This window comes from Clupea harengus, chromosome 8 (genome assembly GCF_900700415.2).
Source record: "Clupea harengus chromosome 8, Ch_v2.0.2, whole genome shotgun sequence".
NCBI classification, from domain to species: Eukaryota; Metazoa; Chordata; class Actinopteri; order Clupeiformes; family Clupeidae; genus Clupea; species Clupea harengus.
This window is the reverse complement of record NC_045159.1, coordinates 9,994,353-10,015,206: the sequence shown is the minus strand read 5'-3', so window position 1 is coordinate 10,015,206 and position 20,854 is coordinate 9,994,353. Positions and strand designations below refer to the sequence as shown.

At 43.6% G+C, this 20,854-nt stretch overlaps 4 protein-coding genes across 6 annotated transcripts; 1 reads left to right on the top strand and 3 right to left on the bottom strand.

Moving 5' to 3' along the window:
- Window positions 1-566: 566 nt before the first annotated feature.
- bcl7ba (BAF chromatin remodeling complex subunit BCL7B a) lies at window positions 567-4,893 on the bottom strand. 2 transcript variants are annotated; one of them, XM_012837752.3, is made up of 6 exons: window positions 4,391-4,893; window positions 3,685-3,760; window positions 3,466-3,568; window positions 3,091-3,279; window positions 2,469-2,551; window positions 567-2,310 (listed from the first exon to the last, which is right to left on the bottom strand). In XM_012837752.3, exons 1-6 carry the CDS (start codon window positions 4,480-4,482, stop codon window positions 2,185-2,187), a joined length of 669 nt encoding a protein of 222 aa, XP_012693206.1. In that variant the 5' UTR covers window positions 4,483-4,893; the 3' UTR covers window positions 567-2,184. The 2 variants fall into 2 exon arrangements, with proteins under 2 accessions (XP_012693206.1, XP_012693208.1); XM_012837754.3 differs by having other exon boundaries at window positions 3,115-3,279.
- Window positions 4,894-4,980: 87 nt separating this feature from the next.
- Window positions 4,981-9,431, bottom strand: tbl2 (transducin beta like 2). The gene is made up of 7 exons (XM_012837811.3): window positions 8,961-9,431; window positions 8,310-8,428; window positions 6,959-7,143; window positions 6,460-6,611; window positions 6,197-6,323; window positions 5,854-6,006; window positions 4,981-5,628 (listed from the first exon to the last, which is right to left on the bottom strand). The coding sequence occupies exons 1-7, from the start codon at window positions 9,085-9,087 to the stop codon at window positions 5,169-5,171; spliced, it is 1,323 nt and encodes a 440-aa protein (XP_012693265.1). The 5' UTR covers window positions 9,088-9,431; the 3' UTR covers window positions 4,981-5,168.
- Window positions 9,432-9,479: 48 nt separating this feature from the next.
- nsun5 (NOP2/Sun RNA methyltransferase 5) lies at window positions 9,480-13,096 on the top strand. Its single transcript, XM_012837804.3, has 10 exons — window positions 9,480-9,712; window positions 9,831-9,950; window positions 10,244-10,415; window positions 10,596-10,704; window positions 10,832-10,970; window positions 11,063-11,178; window positions 11,419-11,597; window positions 11,792-12,014; window positions 12,440-12,595; window positions 12,709-13,096. The coding sequence occupies exons 1-10, from the start codon at window positions 9,620-9,622 to the stop codon at window positions 12,866-12,868; spliced, it is 1,467 nt and encodes a 488-aa protein (XP_012693258.1). The 5' UTR covers window positions 9,480-9,619; the 3' UTR covers window positions 12,869-13,096.
- A 181-nt stretch (window positions 13,097-13,277) lies between these two features.
- On the bottom strand, window positions 13,278-20,670 carry pom121 (POM121 transmembrane nucleoporin). 2 transcript variants are annotated; one of them, XM_012837802.3, is made up of 13 exons: window positions 19,898-20,670; window positions 19,508-19,711; window positions 19,134-19,295; window positions 18,949-19,029; window positions 18,595-18,754; window positions 18,296-18,387; window positions 17,796-17,872; window positions 17,514-17,638; window positions 17,208-17,307; window positions 16,630-17,034; window positions 14,848-16,302; window positions 14,171-14,278; window positions 13,278-13,664 (listed from the first exon to the last, which is right to left on the bottom strand). In XM_012837802.3, the coding sequence occupies exons 1-13, from the start codon at window positions 20,422-20,424 to the stop codon at window positions 13,567-13,569; spliced, it is 3,594 nt and encodes a 1,197-aa protein (XP_012693256.2). In that variant the 5' UTR covers window positions 20,425-20,670; the 3' UTR covers window positions 13,278-13,566. The 2 variants fall into 2 exon arrangements, with proteins under 2 accessions (XP_012693256.2, XP_031427641.1); XM_031571781.2 differs by lacking the exon at window positions 19,898-20,670 and having other exon boundaries at window positions 19,508-19,875.
- Between the last annotated feature and the right edge of the window lie 184 nt (window positions 20,671-20,854).

Sequence of the window (20,854 nt, the reverse complement as noted above, 5' to 3'; positions counted from 1 at the left end):
TTTATGTAATCCATATATGAGGTGTCAGTTTTAAGTAAAACGGTGTGCATGTGTTATTGTTTCAAAACCTGGAAGAGTAGTTGGAAAAAAGGGATGGTAAACCCTCTCTCATTCTTGCTGACTACCCTCTCTCACTGCCTCTCACAAGGTTGGTTGATACTGACAAGGATAATGTTTAAAAATTAAACCTAACTCAAGGCTTAATCTAGCTCACCGACATGCAGATAAATACATTTACATTTACATTTAGCAGACGCTTTTATCCAAAGCGACTTACATATGTGCAACTTACAATGTATACACATTTTACATTTACACTGATGGCACACTGCACATCAGGAGCAATTAGGGGTTCAGTGTCTTGCTCAAGGACACTTCGACAGGGAATCGAACTAGCAACCTTCTGCTTACTAAACGACTTCTTTATCTCCTGTACCACTGTCACCCCAGGGGCGCCTACAGGTGCAGCCTGTAGATAAAATCTTTCTTTATCAAGAGCAGCAGGAGAAGAAGAAAAACTCAGCTCCAGCAAATGATGAATGAAACAAAAATTCAACTACAGCTTCTAAATCTACAAACCTTTATAAAATATTTTGTAATTATCATTTGCAGTAATACATTTCGGAATTCAACAAAATAGTTTTTACAATCTCAGTAATACAAAACCTTGCCTTATAAATAGATGACTGAGCTGTGGTACATCAAGCCAGCATTACATCAAAGTCATCAACAAAGAACTAATTATGACATCCTGCCCTTATCCTAAATTATTTACCCACTGGCAAAACAATTATCTACAACAAATTTGATCACAAATATGGCCTGTGGATCAATACCATACAATTGAAATTAAATAAAACAATATAACAGAAGAGCTAAACCCTTTTTGCCAAATCTTCGACACTTGTGAATGACAGATGTTTAAAAATATAGTTATTACCATTAAATGATACAATTATGCAATATTTAAACAGGAGATGGGGTTGCATATGTCTTCTACAGTACAATACTTTCTGAAGAAGATAAAGGTCATAACTTTCCTTCATACTACTGAACACAGTAGAATACTCCATTCATCTTCCAAACTGTAAAGCAACTCTTCCATAAATAAAAACCCATCTACATGAGGCAACTATGTTAGCTTTACCAGTGTGCAATTTTGATTGTCAGAATTAGAAGATGCCAAAGATGACATTTTAAAACACCAAATCACGACTAGATACAGTACTACCATTATTCCACCCAGAGACATTCAGTGTACATGCTATTCAGAGAGAATATATAACTCTCCCAGAAAATAAAGCCAAAGAAAGAAAGAATGACTTAATGAATTATAGAAAGAGTGCAGCATCTCTCTTTACAGAGCAATCCTTTGGGTTGCTGAAAGTTACACAACAATAACAAAAACAATTTAAACATTAAATGGCAAAAACCCAATGCCATAATGGAAATAAATGTTTGGTTTTTGCAGAGACCAAAACAAACAAAACAAGAAAAGAAAAAAAGAAATATAATCAAACATTCACATCATACAAAACAGTAACACAGGAACATTCTTTGGGGTCTTAAGCATGACAATCAATGTAAACTTTTCAAGTAGACAAGAACCTCAGAGCCTTTGCATATGCACAACAGAGAGTCCCCTTGGTTTGATTACAACTGTATGAGAGGCTCCAGGAAAGAGCTGTGGATGAAATGCTTCTCTTTTTTGAGCTATAAGACAACTTGAGTCGATGGACAAAGGATGTATGAAACATTCAGCATATAAAAAAAACCACTATCACTTTTGGACACACCCTGGATTTTTTACCACACTAATATGATTTACAGGAGTTATTCTGATTTCTGATGTTAGGTCCAAGTTACTAGCAGGACAAAGAGTCAGGACAAATTGTTGTTAGAATAGATAATTAGAACACCACTCTTTCTTATGCCAGTCCCTTGCTCTTCACGTAGTTCCAAATTTCAAATTGCAGTTTAAATCTTAAATTGGCTTTCAAAACCAACACAAAGAAAGTAAAAGTTACAATATCAAATAAATTACAGAACATGTAATTACTGTAATATTCCTCATAGGTTAAACAGGCCTGGTCCATATTGTGGCTCTTATAGCCTTCCCAGGACGGACAGAAGAAAAAAAAACTGTCTGATTGGTTTCGCTGTGCAGGCAAGGAGGATTGTGGGTTAGCTCATGGTAGCAGGCTGAGGCACTGAGTTCTGGTCAGTGCACACTCTCTTCAGAGGAGGGGCGTCAGCATCTTCCTCTTCCTCTTCCTTTGGAGGCTCAGACAAAGGGTAAGGGGCACAGGGCTGGGTTTGGGACAAGGGCGTCGGAAATTGGGTAGAGAGAACACAAAGAATACTGGGTCATCTGGAGGCCATGGCATATCAAGGAAGAATTTTGTAATATAAGATTCCTACAATGCTCCTGATATTCACTGTAGCCTTCAACGTAATTGGTTCATTACCTGAGCAGCCAAGGGTAGGAGATCAGCCTCTTTTATTAGCGTGGGAGGCTCATCTGCAACTTCACTAGATGGTACTGCTGGCTCTGGATTACACAAACAAAAGCAAAATCTTTGTATGAAACAGCAATCTTCATAAGTGTGGACTTGCAGCAAAGTGCCAGTTAAATCCAGACTCATAACAAATGTGGTGCGAATGTAAGACAGCAAACAAACCCGAAATGAGCCCCCAGAGGTGTGGTTGTAAGAAAATGAACGCACATTCTCTGCCAGAATATGCCACAATGCAATGGGCCAAACTGTGGTTTATTTGACTACAACATGTTAGTGTCTTCTCTTAAAGATAACAGGCACAGGCATAACTGAGCTAAATTGCTGCAGATAGTTTAAAGGTGTAACTGCACTGTTTGGATTTATAATTTGTTGCTGTGGATGGACATGACTATCATTTCATCGCTAGCATGATTGCACATGCACTGTGCTGTTTATGTGAATGTTTTGACCCTTACAATAGCTTCAGCTATTAAGTGCTCTGTGCCAATCGCTAGGTTTTAGGTGTAGGGGCAGAATACATGCAACCGACAAGTCAGCTGACGAGACAGCATCAATCAGTCATCAACCAAACCTGCCAAATCCTTGAGTGTCTCACCCGCCAAGCTTTCCTGTCCCAGAGTGGGAGGTTGCGGGTCGTCGGCACGGTAGTCGCTGACGTGTGCTGGACTGACAGGCTCGCTGGGCTGTGGGCTGGAGGTACTGCTGCTGTCCACCTTGGGGTGGTACATGTCTGAAAGAGAGCTCTGATTGCTGTTCTCATCTGGGAACACAAGAGAGGACCATATCAGGAAGCCATTCTGGGTACTGGCAAAGGTGATTTGAAAATCCATTCCTTCTTCTCTATTACAGAGGAAAGTACATGTGAGGCATGTGTATGTGTATGTGTGTGTTTGGGTGTTATTGCTTGATTAACAGTTAAATTTGCCAAATTAAAATACAATCTTACCTTGAAAATCCAGCAAGACTGAAGAGTTATTTTCAGAAGGTGTCTCTGTGGGATAATTATTAAGCTCTCTGTCAACACTGACTGAGTGCTTGTTCTTCTCTTTCTGTAAGACACAATTAGGACCTATCAAAAAACTACCAAAGTTTTGAAGTATTTAAGTCCATACGTGAAATTTGACAGACTGGCTCTATGGTGTAAAATTATGTGAACATGGCCTACCTCCTTTGTGTCTACAATAGGCACCCACTTAAATATTCGTAAAGATGTATCTCCTACGGTCACCCACCTCTTCTCCCTACAGGTGAGAAACAGTCAGTTATCAAATTGCTGATTGATAGATTAGAGGACATGTCAAACTGAGACAGAGTGACACACTTTAATACCATGACATCTACATGGTTTATATATTCTTAACAGGTCGTTTGAGAGATGACGGCGATTGGCAGGACGCTTTAATTATGTAGTTAGCTGGGTTAGCTAGTATAGCAAGCTAGCTAACTTAGAAAGCTTACATGTAGCCGCTTTAATAACTGACAACCTTGTGAGACATTATTACAAAGGTACGACTCTTTCTCTAGAAGCTTTATCGGCCGAAGGCAATGCTGTGGTGATTACGCGATTAATCGTCTTCATAAAGTTAGTGAACAGGTTGGCTGTGACATGTTCCAATAGTACAGCAACACGCCTATCAACGCGTATGCATGGGTAGCCTCTCAGAATCAACCGATTTGCCCTGCCCTCCTATGACCAGCCAGTTGTCTCCGGGAAAGGAAATAACACTTCATGTCATTGGTCTCTTCCACTGTCATTCAGTTGTCAGTCAGGTTCAAGAAAAACACGCCTCTAACGGACGCTGAAGTTTCTGTTCCAAATGTTTCTAGACCGATGTCCACTGGTACTCTCTCTGCTTCATATTTTCACTCACCATCTGCGGACTCTTTCGATCGCTCTCATCACTTTCTTAATGTCATCTTTAGCGCGGCTTCGAGTCTCCGCACGAACAGATCGTCCAGACATATTTGAGTTTTATGTTCGCCTGTCTTCCTCCGACGGAATCTCCTCGCTTGTCCCGGCTCTAACTCTCGCCTCGCGAGATTAACTTAGCAAGAACTCTGACAGGTCCCACCTACCCTTCCACACATCATCGTTCAGGTTATGCAGAAGTGATTACTGATTAGTGTAAATGCTTTCATCAGATTTCTTTGGGGTACATGAACTGTATACTAGTTGCCAATGATCACAACATATTATGATCCTATACTACCTTGTAACTTGACACAACAAGTGAGTAACCAATGATCAACAAAAGAGTAAAAACGAAATAAAACTGTCCTTACCAATGCTATTCAAATAGGCATTACGACCAAATCATGTGTCAATGACAATAGTAAAATAAATAAATGAACAACAAAAGTCCCTGTAGGCTGTACAGTAATAACAGAGAGATAGCGAACAATACAAAAGGGTGACATCAACAAATCCATAGGGATAAAAAGCAGACTATGGCTTTCAGCATTCTTACAAACACTTGTTTTATTCTGCATAAAACCAGCATGCAAATGTCACAGATCCCAGACATGATCATCAGCAGCCAGATCTCCAGACCAGACTCAGAGCAGGAGCTGGAGGATGAGGAGGAGGAGGAGGAGGAAGAGGAGAGGGCGACCCTAAGAGGAGACTTCCTGACAGCCCAGCCAATCGGTTCAGTCCTTGCGTGCAGTGAGCACAGTGTCCAGTGCACTCTGAGCCTCCTGAATCTGCTGCTGCAGCCGCTGCTTCATGCCCTCGTTTGAGGCCTTTTTAAGCATGGCCTGCATGTCCAGGATTGCGGCGCGATATCCCGTGGCGTTGTGGAACACTCGGATGGCGCGGTCGCCAGTGGAGACCAGGAAGCGCCCGTTGATGTCAAACTTCAGGTTAGTGATCTCTGCGGCGTGGGCGCCGAGGAACTCCTCCTCCAGTTCACCGGTGGCGGCGTTGTACATCATGATATCGCAGCCGCTGGACAGGCCTACCGCTCGCCCGTCCGGGGACAGGGCAATGCGGCTGCCCTCCGAGGACTTGCAGGGGACCGTACGGAGCAGGTACGGGTCCTGCTGCTTCTTGTACTCCACGTCTGTGTCCCACAGCTTCCACGTGCCATCTTTCGAAACGGTTACCATTCTGTAGGACAGGACAATTGGAGGTATCGTATTAGAATGGAAGAATTGTACTAGAATGGAGGATGAATAATGCCTCTGGCCAGAGAAATCATAACAGTATAAACAGAGTACTGAATCAAAAAGTTGGGTTATTCATAGGGAATACGGGGTAGACAGCTTTTAAATACAGCTGAAAGTCCTCTGGATGTAAGATACTGTAGGAAGCCGTTAAAGATGGGGGGCATACCTGCGTGAGTCATTTGAAAAGGCAAACGAGTGGACACCTGCTGAATGCCCTTTGAGGTCAAATGCTCGCACCACCTCTTTAAACTCCCCACTCTTTGCAAAGCAGACCTCCCACACTTTAACATCAGTGGTGAAACCGCATGAAGCAATAAACCTGTTCCAACACAAACATGATTTATCAATTATTCACACTTCTCTTGCACTTGTCAATCAGTTTGTAAACACAGAACTTTTATTTTAAGTATTTTAAAAAGAAAAAAAACCTAGTAAACAAGTAACCCTATTTTGTCATTTGTAATATTTGCAATTCCACAAACATTTGCCAAACATGGGCAGTATTGTACCTTCCACAAGGTGAGATAGCAGCATAGGAGTTGGTCATCTGGTTGGTGTTTATAGAGGCCAGCACCTCTCCCTTAAGGTCCCACACCAGAATAGTAGTGTCACTCGATGCACTCATGATAAATTTGCCTACATTGGTTTGGGTTTGAACAAAAACACAGCAGGTCAACCAAACAGAAAATGTTCTAACCATATTTAGTTTACTATGCCGTGTAATCGATCGAAATGTATACAGCCAGGCAGAAATTGCAACTGTGATACAGACCTGTTTCTGCTATTCCGATATCGATAACGTTTGCCTTGTGCCTTTGGGGGAAGTCTTCTGGATTAGCTTTGAAACTGAAGGTTCCATCTTCCTTTTTGGTCATTTTAAAAATTCGTATGGTGTCTCCATTTGCTAACCAGGTGATGAAGGCTCTATAGTCAGAAAGTGAATGTGGTCAGCAAGGTCATCTTTGGATTCACACATCAACACTGGTTAAGTTAAGTGTATTCCCTTAGCTCAGCTAGTAGAGTAATGTGTTAACACCACCAAGGTTTTGATACCCAGGGAGCACCCATATTAATGAAAATGTACATGTGCACTGGACTCCAAGTTGCTTTTGATAAAGGTGTCTGTGCTAAATAAATAAATGTGAATATATGGAAAACTTTCACACTGTATTACTATTATATCCATACTATTTTTTTTGCTTTGCCTCTTCTGTTGTGCATCTGATTCTTGCCTTGCGTGCAAAGCGATGTAAAAAAAACAATGTTCCTACCTTGAGTCTGGGCTGAAGCGGACCAGTGTAGCATGGTCTAGTTCTACATTGGCCCGCAAGCAGCGATGGTCTCGTTCCAAAAAGTCCTTGGTGCTCCATATTCGAACTGTTCGGTCATCTGCACATGAGGCCAGGTACTTCCCATTACTGCTGAAATCGATACAGGTCACACTGCTATTGTGACTCTACAGTAAACAGTGGAAATGTAGAAATAGGTTAACACCATTTTCTACACAAAGTTAATACAAGTTAGTATAAGTACCATATAGTAAAAATATACTTGTTAAAGAAATATTCAACATTCAAGCCAGACAGACTGCCTGTTACAACAATAATGCCAACAATTTTGATGCAGCTCGGTTTTCTTATCAGAACAACACAAGCTTATCAACAAATCAGGCCATGAAACTTAAAATGTTAAAACCAACAAAACACATTTTTTCATAAAGACAAGTTTACTCCGTAAAAAGTACTTATCTGGATGCATTACTGAGATGAACTCACCTAAAAGTGGGTTCAACAGGTAGGCCTAATCATATCAATACTTAGGTTTTGAGTAACTAAGGTTTATCAGCATTCAAAGTTAAGAGATAATTGCAAATTACAGAGGGTCTCTGAGGTTACCTCGCCCCTTGAAATTTACACTGTTTTCACTATCTATGCCTTGAGATACTTCTAGAAAACCAACACCCTACCCACATCTAAACGAGATGTCATCAATTCTGGCGAAAGGTTGTTGGTAACTGAGCTCAACGGCCGATCAAATTACACCCCTCCCTTCTGTGTTCCTGAAGCAATGTGTTGATTAGCTGGAATAGTGTATGGCTCGGTCCAAGCCACCTCGCTTGTTTCCCATTTACAGAATCATCACAAACACCAGAGGTTTTCTTAGCACACACACTGTATGACCAGCAAGTGGAACGTGAGGAGAATTTAGCTGAACTCAACAAAAATATATAAATAATATAAATAATAAAGTCGTATCACCCAAGCATTTTTTGTACAACCTGACTTTAGAAATATTTCATCTACCAAAGGTACTTCACAATTTGTCTGTTGTGAGATAGTCTAACTGGTATAAAACTAGATAATTGGATGAGTGGATGCATGGATGAACGAATGAATGGATAAATGCATTTAACATTGTCCACAATATTCAAAGCACCTACATACATAATAGAGGCACTCATCTCACTCACCCAGAACCACTACATCAGTATTTATAGGCCCCAATGCATTTCTTTAAAAACAACAGTTCATCTTTAATCAAAGAGGTAATGTAGACTGAAATATCAACAGTGCAATGCATTTGTTCTAGAGTAGAGTACTTTACAGATATCTTTGAACGTACTTTTAGAGAGGAGGCCAGAAGTGGGTGCGTGAAGGTATGTTGCTGGATTCGCTCCTTCCTTGGACGCTGTTGGACTTTCTGCTTTTTGACTGGTGCTGGTTTCGCCACGTTCTCCTCCACTGGCATGCAAAGTATGACATGCAAACTGATCAGAAAATTGTGATTCAAGTCTTGCACCAAATCAAGCGAGGCACATTGGGTAAAGGTAGCCTATTCCATTATTCACACCAGACTACACCGACAAACATCTGACACCTCACATGGTAATGGTCCAATAGTACACTCAATTGTGCTTCTTCAAAATATGACTTTCTGGTCTTATACTTTCTAGATATCCATTCTACTAGGGCTATTCAAAACAGTGTTTGGGATGTTGTTTAAGTATTTTGAAATTCGTTTGACAGAGCTATGATGACTATTTTGACCAGGAAGTTAGTTTGTTTGTCCTAAAATGTAAACATGCATCTCAGCACCTTACTGTCAGTGTCCAGTACAAGACGCTTTCTACTTCGCCTAATGTTTTTCTCTAAGTCTATGATAATTAGATTGTCTGTAAGTTAGATAACGTTAGTTCTTGAACTGACTTGAACAAGTACAGTGGCAATTGAGACACCAATCGGTGAGCATTATTATGCCTGCATAGATACTTACCACCATAGCCTTCCTTCTGTTCCAGTTGTTCAGATAATTCGTCTTTCCTTTTGCTTATTGCGACGGCAACCAGAAGAATCAAGGCTCCGATCAATAAAGAAAGGGCTATAAGGGCAGCTACCTCCATCTTTAATAATAAAGTTCGTGCCACGTTACCCCAAGCTTTGCAGCTAAAGTCAGCCGGCTAACTAGCTATCAGCTCGTACTCAAGTTGCAACAAGAAGTCTCAAGTTCCACCCTCAGTTGGTTTTGAAGCGCGAGTCACCGTTGGTTTACTTACAAGCTAAATGGCTAGGTGTACTTCTAAATGCGGAAACCAAGGGTCTTAAGCCGTTATAAATTAATTATCAGTATAACCGGCTTGTCTGACCTGCGAAGGTTTCTCATTACAACTACAGACTTCCTGAAAACAGCTCAAAACCACATATGTCGAGTATTGATATCGTGGCTAAGCAAGTAACGTAACTGCTGCCGTAAGTCAGTATGAGCGTGAACACTCAACAATCTGACGTAAAGCCTACAGCAGCCGTAAAGTAAATAGCCAATAGTCTCAAACGTGGGTAGGTTAGGTGGAAGTGGATAGATGTGTTGAGTCCATTTTCTTGTTTACTGGAAGATAATATATCGCTTTTATTCATTGTATTTTCTAGTTAGTCGCAATGGCGTTGTACAACAAAGCAGCCGATATTCTTGATAAAGTTGAACAGAAACGAGGAGCTGTGAAGACTTTGGTGTACGACAGTAAGTTTCAGGTATGTTCTCGCAAACCACTTGAAGCGGTCCAAGGCTTTAACCTACTCTAGTGTCGAGGTGTTTTCCGATATCTCACTTGCTGATAAGCATTTTCTATGTATTCTTTTCCTGTCTTAGAACATCAAACAGCTCTTTGCTCTGGTATGCGAGACACAGAAGTATTCATCAGTAATACAGGAGATTATCGACAATACGAAGCTGCTCAAAGGAACCAAGCTCCGAATCAATCTCGCAAAGGTAACTGCTACCTGGGATGCTTGTAATTATTTGCCATTGCTGATGCAACACCAATGAAAGGAATTAGAGAACCCATACCTAAAAAGAGAGGCTTGAAGCCAGTGTAGCTGCGGTAGCTGCTCATCATTGTGCAGTACAGTAGCATCTAGACTGCAGCAGATCTTGCCGAGTACCGTGGTTTTCTTTTTAACTGACTGTTGACAATTTCATAATTAATTGTCTCCCATGAAAACACAACTGAGAATTCATTCAGCATGCTACCAACACAAAAACTGCACACCATCTGTTACCAGGTTCTTGTGTACGACCTGCTCTTTGGCCAAGGGCTCAAATGTGGGGGAAGCTGGAAGGCGATGATCATGAAGCATCGATCACGTCTCCAAGCCTCTCTGGCTAGGATGAAGGTGAAACAAAAAGTCAGCTGCAATGAGGACCTGCTACCCGCCAATGTAAGGAAGCCAGAGGGTAAGTGAACAAATGATGGAGACTTTTGAAGAAGGCTGAAAATGAAGTCAAACAGACACATGGATGATCCTAAGATAGAGGACATGAAGATGACATTGTACAAACCCAAAGAATTTGTATTGTGTCTGTATGCTTTACTTTGAAGTAGAGGCTATGATTTGACTTCATCCACCCCCATAGGAATTCTACTTCCACGTTATGTGCGAGTGAACACCCTGAAGACAAATGTGGAGGATGTCATTGACTATCTGAAAAGAGAGGGCTTCTCCTACCAGGGACACGCAAATGGGTCAGTCATAGTAACATTAGCTGTGTGTAAATAGCCTTTTAGACGTACTAAATCAGATGTTAGTCATGTAATTAGTAGGTATACATGTAGTTATATTTCTGATTTTCAATGTTACATCTACCTACAGGATTCAGGATTTGTCTGGGCTCCGTGGCAAAGCATTCGTCAGTGATTCTGACCTACCAAACCTACTGGTTTTCTCTACAAAAAAAACCTTCCATGATCATTATCTGTACAAAAATGGGCATATTATTCTTCAAGACAAGGTATAGAGACTGTTTGTTGTCTTTCAGTCTCAATGTATTGCCTTCTCTTATGTAGCCTAATTCGTCACAACAGTTGTTGAATGATTTTGCAGGCTAGCTGTCTGCCAGCGTTTCTTCTGAATCCCCCTGCTGGTAGCCATGTCATAGATGCCTGTGCAGCACCAGGAAACAAAACCAGCCACCTTGCTGCTCTCATGAGCAATAAAGGGTATGCACTAAATACCCTATATACTGCATGCATACTTTATATACTATATGCACATCTTCTACACTATCTGTAGCATTCTACTGAAAACATGGTATTGATAACACAGAAAAAGCTAGCAATACTTCAGTTGTTAGGAACTGTAAACAATTGCAGGTAGTAAGTCCTTGGTGTTCCCTTTTGAATGAGTTGGAGTTGGGTGTCTGGGCATAATTTTCTCTTTGATGTGGCATATCCATTCAGGAAGTTATTTGCCTTCGACCTCGATGCCAAGCGCTTGTCCACCATGAGCACCCTACTACTCAGAGCTGGACTCACTTGTCATCAGTTGGCCAATCAAGACTTTCTAAAAGTGGACCCACATAATGCAGAATACAAAGAAGTGAAACACATTCTGCTGGATCCTTCATGCAGTGGATCAGGTGCAGTAAGACATGACCTTACAACTTATGCTGTAGTCAGCCTGGGCTATAACTTGATCTTTTCTGGCCTACTGTTTGACTACCAGTACATTTGGTGATAGCCAACTGAACTATGTATGCTGTAATAGTAGTGCTGAACACACTCATAAAAAGGGCAAGTGTTGACTTTTTGGTGGTCTTGTATAATCCTGCAGGAATGGTGTGTCTGCGTGATGGGAGTTCAGAGCTGGCAGAGGAGCAGGCGCAGGCGCAGGAGGCAAGTCGTCTGCAGTCTCTGTCTGCATTCCAGCTGCGCTGCCTGACCCACGCCCTTCAGTTCCCACAGGTGCAGCGTGTGGTTTACTCCACCTGCTCCATACACACTGAAGAGAACGAGCAGGTGGTCGCTGCCTGCCTTCAACAAAACCCTAATTTCAGGTATGTACATCTGTGCAACCTGTGTCCATCTTACGTGTAAACTCTTGTTCAGGTTTGGATCATTTTTCTATTCTTTTCCGTGTTATTGAAAGGTATTTTTAAAGAAAAGTATGCAATTTCACACCCCAGCTACTTTACCTGAGATTAAAGATATGCCTACACTGGGAGTGTCTTCATTTGTTTTTATTTCAGGCCATTCACCCACATATTCTAATAGACGTCCTTCTTTGTACCATAGGGTCAGACCCATTCTTGTATCTGTTACCACCCCACTCCTTGTGAACATGTTCTCCCTATGTGTATGTGATTTATGTATGTGTGTCTGTGAGTTGTATAAATTGTATAAGCTACTGGATGACCTAAAATGTCCTTCGGGATTAATCAAGTATCCATCTATCTATCTTCCTATCTTCCATCTTTTGTAGGTTGGTTCATCTGCTTCCAGACTGGCCCGAGCGAGGACTGTCCCCGCACACAGAATGTTTGCGTGCCAGTCCTACCAAGACTCTCACTCATGGCTTCTTTGTGGCCATGTTTGAACGACAAGCCAACGGAAGTCAAGCCGTCAACCAGCAAATTCTGTACGTTCTAGTATTTGTCGTATATGAGGAAGAAATCCGTGCAGTCAATGAGCTGTATTGTAGCAAGATATAGTGATGTAATTTATATAACACATTTTTTTCTTTTGGCATAGCCCTTCCCCAGTAGTGGTTTCCCCCGATGATGATGCGCTTGAGGCAGAGGACATTCAGGAGGACCCCTGCTCCCCAGAGGAAGAGAAGCAGAACTCTTCAGCTAAAAAGCGCAAGAGGAACAGGAACAGAAGCAGGAAGAAGCAAAGAAAGACAGAGTAACGAACTGCAGTACTGGCCTTGTAGTGATCTATTTCATGGGCCTAATTCAGTACCTGAATACTCTCAAGCTCATAAATACAGCCCCTTATGCCTTTGAAATTTGTCGTCATGCGTCTGTTAAGAGAAATGTTTAAAGCACATCATAAGCAAATTTTGTTTTTATTAGTGCATATTAATTGATATCTGTTTTATACCAATACCAATCTGTATTATACCAATTTGAGCAAATGTTCATGAAGTTCTTCATTTTTCCTTTTAGTATCCCTGAGTAATAACTCACTGAATTTTAAGCACAGAATTTTTATGGTTTCTTATGAAAAGTTACAAGATATTTACCATTCTTAACCCCACCCCCATTTAAATATTTTCCACTGGTGCCTCCCAAAAATGCTGACACGGGTTGCATGGGTTGAAAAAAAAAAACATTATACACACTTTATTGAGGAAAAAACTATTCATGGTAAAATTGGACACTAAAAACAAAAACAATAAAATGAGACGTATGATGCAAAGTAATGTAACTCAAACTTTTCATCTGAAGTAGTTTTTTTTTCTCTTCTCTTTCTTCAAGTACAAAAAAATTCATTTGGAACCTATATTTACTCAGTACAGCCATGGCAACTGCAGAAGTTGCCGCAGCTGAAGTAGTCCATTAAGGGGTGCTGTGCTCCTAAGGGGGCCTCTGAGGTGAGGGGACCTCACTTCTTCCTGACATGCATCCTGCGAGCCTGCAGTCTCTGGCGAGCAGAGGGTTTGGAGCCAGCGCCGATGGAGAAGCTTCCCATGGGAGCGGCGCCTGGAGCAAACAGGAAGATATGGGATCTTAGGATAGGTGTTGTTTGCCTTACTTCAGCACGTCAATGGTTTTTCATAATCTTATACACTCCAATATACGTTCTGTAAACTGCTTCAAACGGGCTTTAGCTGTTATCTTTGTGCATCTCCTCAAAATGACTGGCAAAATCAACTGCTACTTATTCATCTCTGTAGTCTTAGTGAGAGTAGACTTCAATTAACTTAATTCACATTCTTCATAAAATAATTTAACATTTTAATGATACAAAATATAAAATCTCTCCTGGACCATGTAAAACAACAACTTAGAAAAAAACAAACAAGACATTTCCAGTAAAATAAACATCCCTGCATGCCAATAATTCTACTATGTACACAGCAAACAGAACGGGTGGGTATAGACAGATAAGGATGCATTGGCTACAACTGCCAACCCTGCTTAAAGCAGCCTAAATGATAATGTCCAGGCTGTTAAAGTGAAAGGGCAATAAATGCTACTGTGCTCACCGAAAGGAGAAGCTGTCTGAGGGCTGAAGCCCTGTGCTTGGGGTGCCTGGGGGGAACCAAAGGGGATAGCGCCTCCAGGAGCAGGCTGATTAAACGGTGTGGACGTTGCTGAGAGAGGAGAGCAAAGGAAAGGTAACCAAGAGACAAACAATGAGACAAAGACCTACATATGCCTTCCATCTTAGGAGTCTCAGGCCTCAATGCCTTTGTTGTCTGCTCAACTGAGGCATAGAGACCAACAGGTGCTGATGGAACACATTCCTTTCATCTCAACACAGAATATATGTTATGTATACATAAACACATAAATACACACACACGTATGAATGTATCTAAAACGGATCAAATCTGTCTGGATCATGGTTAAGTATCGTTCCATTCTTTGGATCGGTTCATGTTAGGTGTGTGTCGGCTGTATTAGGCTAGCTATCCCTTCTAACATATAGGCTAAACAGCAGGCCCTGAACACCCCTTGATGTAACTCCGCACCCCCCCTCCTTTTGGGAACACTGCCTTACGGAGAAAATATATGTGTGTGTGTGTGTGTGTGTGTGTGTGTGTGTGTGCGCGCATGTGTGTGTATATCATTTAAAACAAAATTGTAAGGCCTTTGAAGCCTCTGAAACAGAGATCTGTAGGTGCTATGAAAACACATTGGTGTCATCAGCTGAACTTACCCAGAAAGTTTGGTGTATTGGCTCCGAATGAGAATGAGGGTGCCTGAGACGGCGTGCCGAAGTTAAAGCCGCCTGCATTTGAATTAGTGGCGGGGCTTGCCGTGGCATTTTGGGGCGCTGCGCCAAATGCGAAGGAGGGGTTTGCCGCCGCAAGGGGGGCTGCAGTCTGAGTGGAGGGCGTCCCGAAGGAGGGGGGGGCCATGGGGCCAGAGGTGGTGGCGGTGGTCGTGGTAGCGGGTGCACCCCCAAATGAGAAACCAGGCCTTGAGCTCCCACCACCTCCGCCAAACAGTGACGGCCCCGCCGTGCCAAAAGCAGGTGCCGCCGTGGCAGAGGGCGCAGCGGCAGAACTCGCCGCACCTCCAAATGAAAATGGAGACGCTGTGTTGCCGGCTGGCGCCCCTGCTGCCAGTGCTGCCGTACCCCCGAACGAGAAGGGCTTGGCAGCAGATGCCTGTGAGGCGCCGCTGAAGGAGGACGCCCCAAACACAGGCGCTGTGGCTGCCGGTGTGGTGGTGTCGGTGGAGGTGGCTGCGGGGTTCGCGCCTCCCATGCCAAACCCTCCGAAGGCAGCCGGCGTGGAGCTTTGACCCCCTGACGGCTGGCCGAACGTGAAGCCACCCTGAGGTGCCGGGGGCTGGGTGGAGGCAGCCGGGGGTGCCGGTTGTTGGACCGCGCCAAACTGGAAACTGTTCGTGCTGGAGGAGCTGGTGGTGGAGGCAGGTGCAGCTGTTGCTACACCACCAGTGGTAGTGGTGGTGGAGGCTCCAAACTGGAATGTGTTGGTGGCAGGCGCAGTGGCTGTTGCCGCAGTAGCTGCGCCCCAGTTACCAAACAGAGACTTGGCAGGTGTGGAGGTTGCGGTACTCGCACCGGTGGAGGCTGGTGCTGGTGCTGGCTGGCTGGCAGTGAGCCCTCCAAACAGACCGGTGCTTCCACCTGTTGCTGGAGTGGATACTGTTGCCGTGGCCACTGTTTGGCCAAAAACACTGCTGCTGTTCGTGCTGCCAAAGATGTTTGTGAAGCTGGGGACAGCCGGTTTGCCTTCTTGAGCAGATGCCGGGGCCGTCGTGGTAGCTCCAAAGATAGGCTTGAAGCCAGAGGTCAGCAGCGTGGCTGTCGTGGTGGTGCCAAATGTGCCGATACCAGATGAGGCAACTGCCGCCGTCTGGGCTGAGGATGAGGAGCAGGCCAGTGATGGTGTGGGGGCAAGGGTTGCTGTCGGCTTCACCAGACCAAACAGGCCGGCTCCACTGGAGGGCGGCTGCAGGGGCTGAGCCAGGACCTGGGCGAATGCCGAGTTCATGTTGGGCACCGGGCGTGGTGCACCGGAGGACAGTAGGACGGCGGCCGGAGGGACTGCCGCACTGGGCTCAGACTTCACGGTGCCCACGCTCTGAGCAGCGGGCGTCATCATAGCTGGTGTCACAGCAGCTGTTGTGGGCAGGGTGGAAGCTAAGGGCAGAAGGAACATAGATATGTGATTAACACTCAAAAGCAGAAGGTTTATTCTACACAAAACAAGCAAGAAAACACATCAAGATGAGTAGACATCAAGTAAACTGCATACATGATAGCAAAAGTCCATAGACTGCAGGTCAAGTAGGATCTTTCCCTACACTATGACATGCCCCTAGCCAACATCCAGAGAGACAGCCTCTGTGACCGATCACTCCCATGAGCAGGCCTTCGCAAATTTACATTTATGCCTTTGCATTTATTCATACTGAAACAAATGAAATGTTAAAGTTTTCGATGCGTGAGATCCTTCTCAGTGCAGACCTGCGGTGGTGGCTCCTCCAAACATAGGTGCCCTCATGGCCTTCAGGCTCTCCAGCAAAGAGTTGGGCTGGCTTGCGGCAGAGGTGGGAAGGGAGGCTGCAGAGAGCCCCAACAAGGAGGAGGCAGGGGCCAGGCCGGCAGGAGCAGCAGCGGCAGGGGTAAGACCGAGGGCAGAGGATATGTCTGGAGCTGCCGAGGGCAGGGTGAAGGTGGGAGCGGAGGTTGTGATGGAGCTCAGTGAAGGAGCAGAGACAGCTGGAGTGTTCTCACTGGTGGTGGTGGCGGCGGCGGCAGCAGCAGCATCAACAGCAGCGGCGGCGGCAGTGGTGGTGGTAGGGGGTTGGAACAGGGAGGTGGAGGGCGCTGTGGTTGCAGGAGCAGGTTCAGGTGCAGGCTTTTCTGGTTCTTTGAGCAAAATACAAAGATGGATCACAACAGTGCCAAATGTTAAGTGGCAAGAAGTTTAACTTATGTTTATTTGAGGCAGTGGCAGGGAGGTTTTTTTGTTTTGTTTTCAGTGACAGTGTTTGAGATGTGTTGTAGTGCACTGCGGAGAGCAGACACTGTGTTCAACTTACCAGGTTCTTCCAGGAGCTTTTGAATCTGAGAAAGTGTGGCCTTCCGCTCTCTGTCCAAATCCTCAACTGTGATGGTATAGCCAAGCTCAGGTGGAGGAGGCTAGGAGGAAAACTATTATTACTATCCATCATACACATTTAAATACTTGTAGCTCGCTTTGGGAAAAAAGCGTCTGCTAAATTACTAAATGTAAATGCTTCATGGTTTGACCATTCTAACAGTGAGAGTATGGTGGTAAACGTATGTGTTATATGTATTGTCTGCATGCGGACAGCCACATAGAGGCAGGCAAAGGCTTTACTCACCAGAGGTAACTGTCCATCTTTGCTGTGAGCCACCAGGGGAATCTTGCGTCTGCGTAGGGACCCGGGTTCCTTTGAGTTGGCAGTGGCCACAGACCTGGGAGTTTCAGGGGTAGGTTTGCTCTCCTCTGTGAATAGGTAAGGACACTAACAGTCATCTCCTAATCCCATATGACAACAGGTACAGAAACAGTTTGGGAATACCCCGATTTTATTTAATCTGTGAAACAGAAGAAATGGAAAGTTGTTTTTGAAAAACTGAAACTGAATTAAAATGAAAATTACTTGCGGCCGGAGTCAAATCCGAGTCCGACCTGTCAGACTTTCCAAAAGACAAGCTTGGCGAGTTGATGGTATCATCCCTGTGGCACAAACAAGAAGAGGGAGCAGGGTTTTACACCGCCAGGTCCGGTACAAAGAGTACAACAAACAATGCACTCCAATGCACGGTAGTACTCAAGCAGAGATGTATAGTGACTGATAGCATTAAACCGCTCACAAAAATAAAACAAACGTTTATAAAAGTGCATATGCTGTACACTGTGAGAATGCACAACCCACACCACTGCAGAGGATAATATACACAGTTCTGCGGCAGTTAAGTGTCAAAAAGTCTTGTCATCTTTTTTGTGTGATAGCCGCTACAACAACAGAGCATAAAAGGTCAAATGGCTAACTGCACACAAAACAGTATGCAAGTGTCAATCTTTTCAATTACCTCTCCGCTGACCACATTAAAAAAAAAAGAGATTAAACAACAGAGCCTGGACTGTATGAGTGTGTACCTGAGCTTTTTGGCTGCCCTCACTGGTGTCTGTGGGCCGGGGGAGCCCAGGCTTGTTGAAGGGGACTGACTGGAACTGGAATTGGCCTTGCGCTGAAAACAAGAAGTGTGCAGAGCCCTTTCATAAAACATTCTCTTTTCTGTGACCAGAATATAACAAGTATTAGCTAAAATAACTTCACATTACCCATTCAAAAAAATAAACTGCAATTCATTTTCAAACTAATCTCCTGCAAAGCATGTTCACTAAACACACTAGCCTGACCCTCAGATCCGATAAGCTTCATTATTTAGGTCTACCTTTGAGGCTGCCCGGGAGGAGCTGTAGGAGCTGACGATGGAGTTGCGGGCTCCCGCAGTGCTGGGACCCCCAGCCGCAGAGCTGACGGAGGACGTACGAGATCTCTTGGTTGCAGACTCCTCTGCCAGCACACCATTCAGCCATCTCTTCTGACCAGTTCTGAGTCAGAGGGATACAAAGGACAGTACAGCAAAAACATGTATATAACAGTCAAAAAGACAGCAGAGACAGATTCAGAGGGCAATAGTCGCACAGGGGGCAAAGTAGACAGAGGGAGTAATTCATGCACTCTATGATCTAATCCTACAAATTTACAATACAGTTGATTGATCGCTCATATTTCTGCTACTCACTTTGGTACTTGGAGGGATGGTGCTCCGTTGGCCAGCAGGGGCTCAAGTCCTGAATTGGTGCTCCTACCACTGTCATGGCGACTAATGCAGAAGAGAGCAATTGTGAACACACTATGAAACTACAAGGCAAATGCTATTCCCAACACACACACACACACACAGATCTCTTCATGGCCCTTCTATACCTTCTTTTTCCATACTGTCCGTCAGTGTTCTCTCTTTTGTCGTCCTTGTCCACCTCTCGTTTGCGGCTTTCTCTCAGGACGCTCAATACACTCTCTCGAGAGCACGGCTCAGGCTGTCTTTGCAGGCTTTCTGGCGCCGGTTGGGTGTTCAAATTATCAAAGCTGAACAAATAAATAAACAAACGAAAAAAACATAACGTGCCATAAATCTATGACATTTAACAACAAATACAAAACTGACATTACACTGGTCTCTTGGTCCTTTAAATCAAGTTTTTAATCCAATTCAGTATTTTTAAACAGTATTTTGTATTCAATTATATCAACTAAAGATGACTGTACGCCACAGGACTGCGCTGGTAGATCCCACTCACAAAGCAGATATGTTTGGGTGGCTGTCTGGTTTCGCTATCCTGACAGGGCTTTGGACTAAAGCAGAGTTTCGCGGCTTGAGAATACTCTTCTGGTGGAAGCGATCCCATGGTTGTGGTAGAATCCCCAAGGATGTTGTGCTCGCCTGATGGAGAGGGTAATGTCGTCCTGGGGAGACCATGGACGGTGTGCTCTCCATAGAAACCCTGACAACAGAGAAGACACATCCAAGCCATGATGAAATGAGAAACGTGTACATCTCGGCTCCAAACGTGCTGTCAGAAAACTTCGCTTGGCTGTAATTTATCTGTAACGTTGTTTGTAGTCCACTTGTAAGCTAAATCAGCTCAGTTTATTTTTTACATTTTCAACTGGACTTCAGAATAACTTACCCATATGACAGCCTCTTTTTCAGGGAAGATAAACGAGGTGTTCCATAAAATCTCGACGGATTGGATTCAGCTCGATCCATGTACGTATGTCGCGGGTAAAACGTACAGTTGAAAGAAGGGTCCGGATAATGCAGTGAAGTTTCAGAGAGCCTTTCGTTGGTTAATTCAGTATTATTCGAGGGTGGAAGAGTTCTGTTTCTTCGCCTGCCTGACGATTCTCTACTAATGCTCCACCCCGGTAACCAGTTAAGAAAAGCCGCTGGAATTGTCAAACCACGGCGTGGATTAAGGCCTAATCTAGAGAGAAAAGGAAAATATATCGGGTTGTAGTAGCAACCAACGCCACAAGCACCAATGACAAAAACGTATATATACGTTGGAATACGAGTCAAAATGAGGTACAATATTACAATCACACAAAGTACAATAGCCGTGATCGCTAGCCGCCACTTTACTTTCGGAGACATGGCGGTATTTAGCTGCGCGATCAGTGCGCCCGTCGCATCTTTGTCGTCTCGAGATCTCATTGGCCAACACAATGTTTCTTCTTCTTTTTGGTGTTAGTTTGATGATTGATTTTCAACTCCCGGTACAGTATCGCCACCCATTGGGCGTCTAGGCAAAGTTTAGAAATAAGAACGAAAGTGTTCTCGCTCATATAACATTACACTACTTTTAGTTTTTTTAAGCAATCCAAATTTGTCCTCGTCAAGATGACTTTTCAATACTTTCCCAAAACATACTTTTTAGGTCTTAGGTAACATCCAGTCTAGTATATACTGGTATGTTACAACTATAAGCGGTACAATAATTCAAATATTTAAATACGTGTAATATGTATATTATATATCAATATATATATATATATATATTGATATATAATTCTATCTATTTGTCTATTAAGAAAAAGGTGTAGTGGAATCAAAACTGACGTTTCAAAGAAGCTAGGTTTCCAGA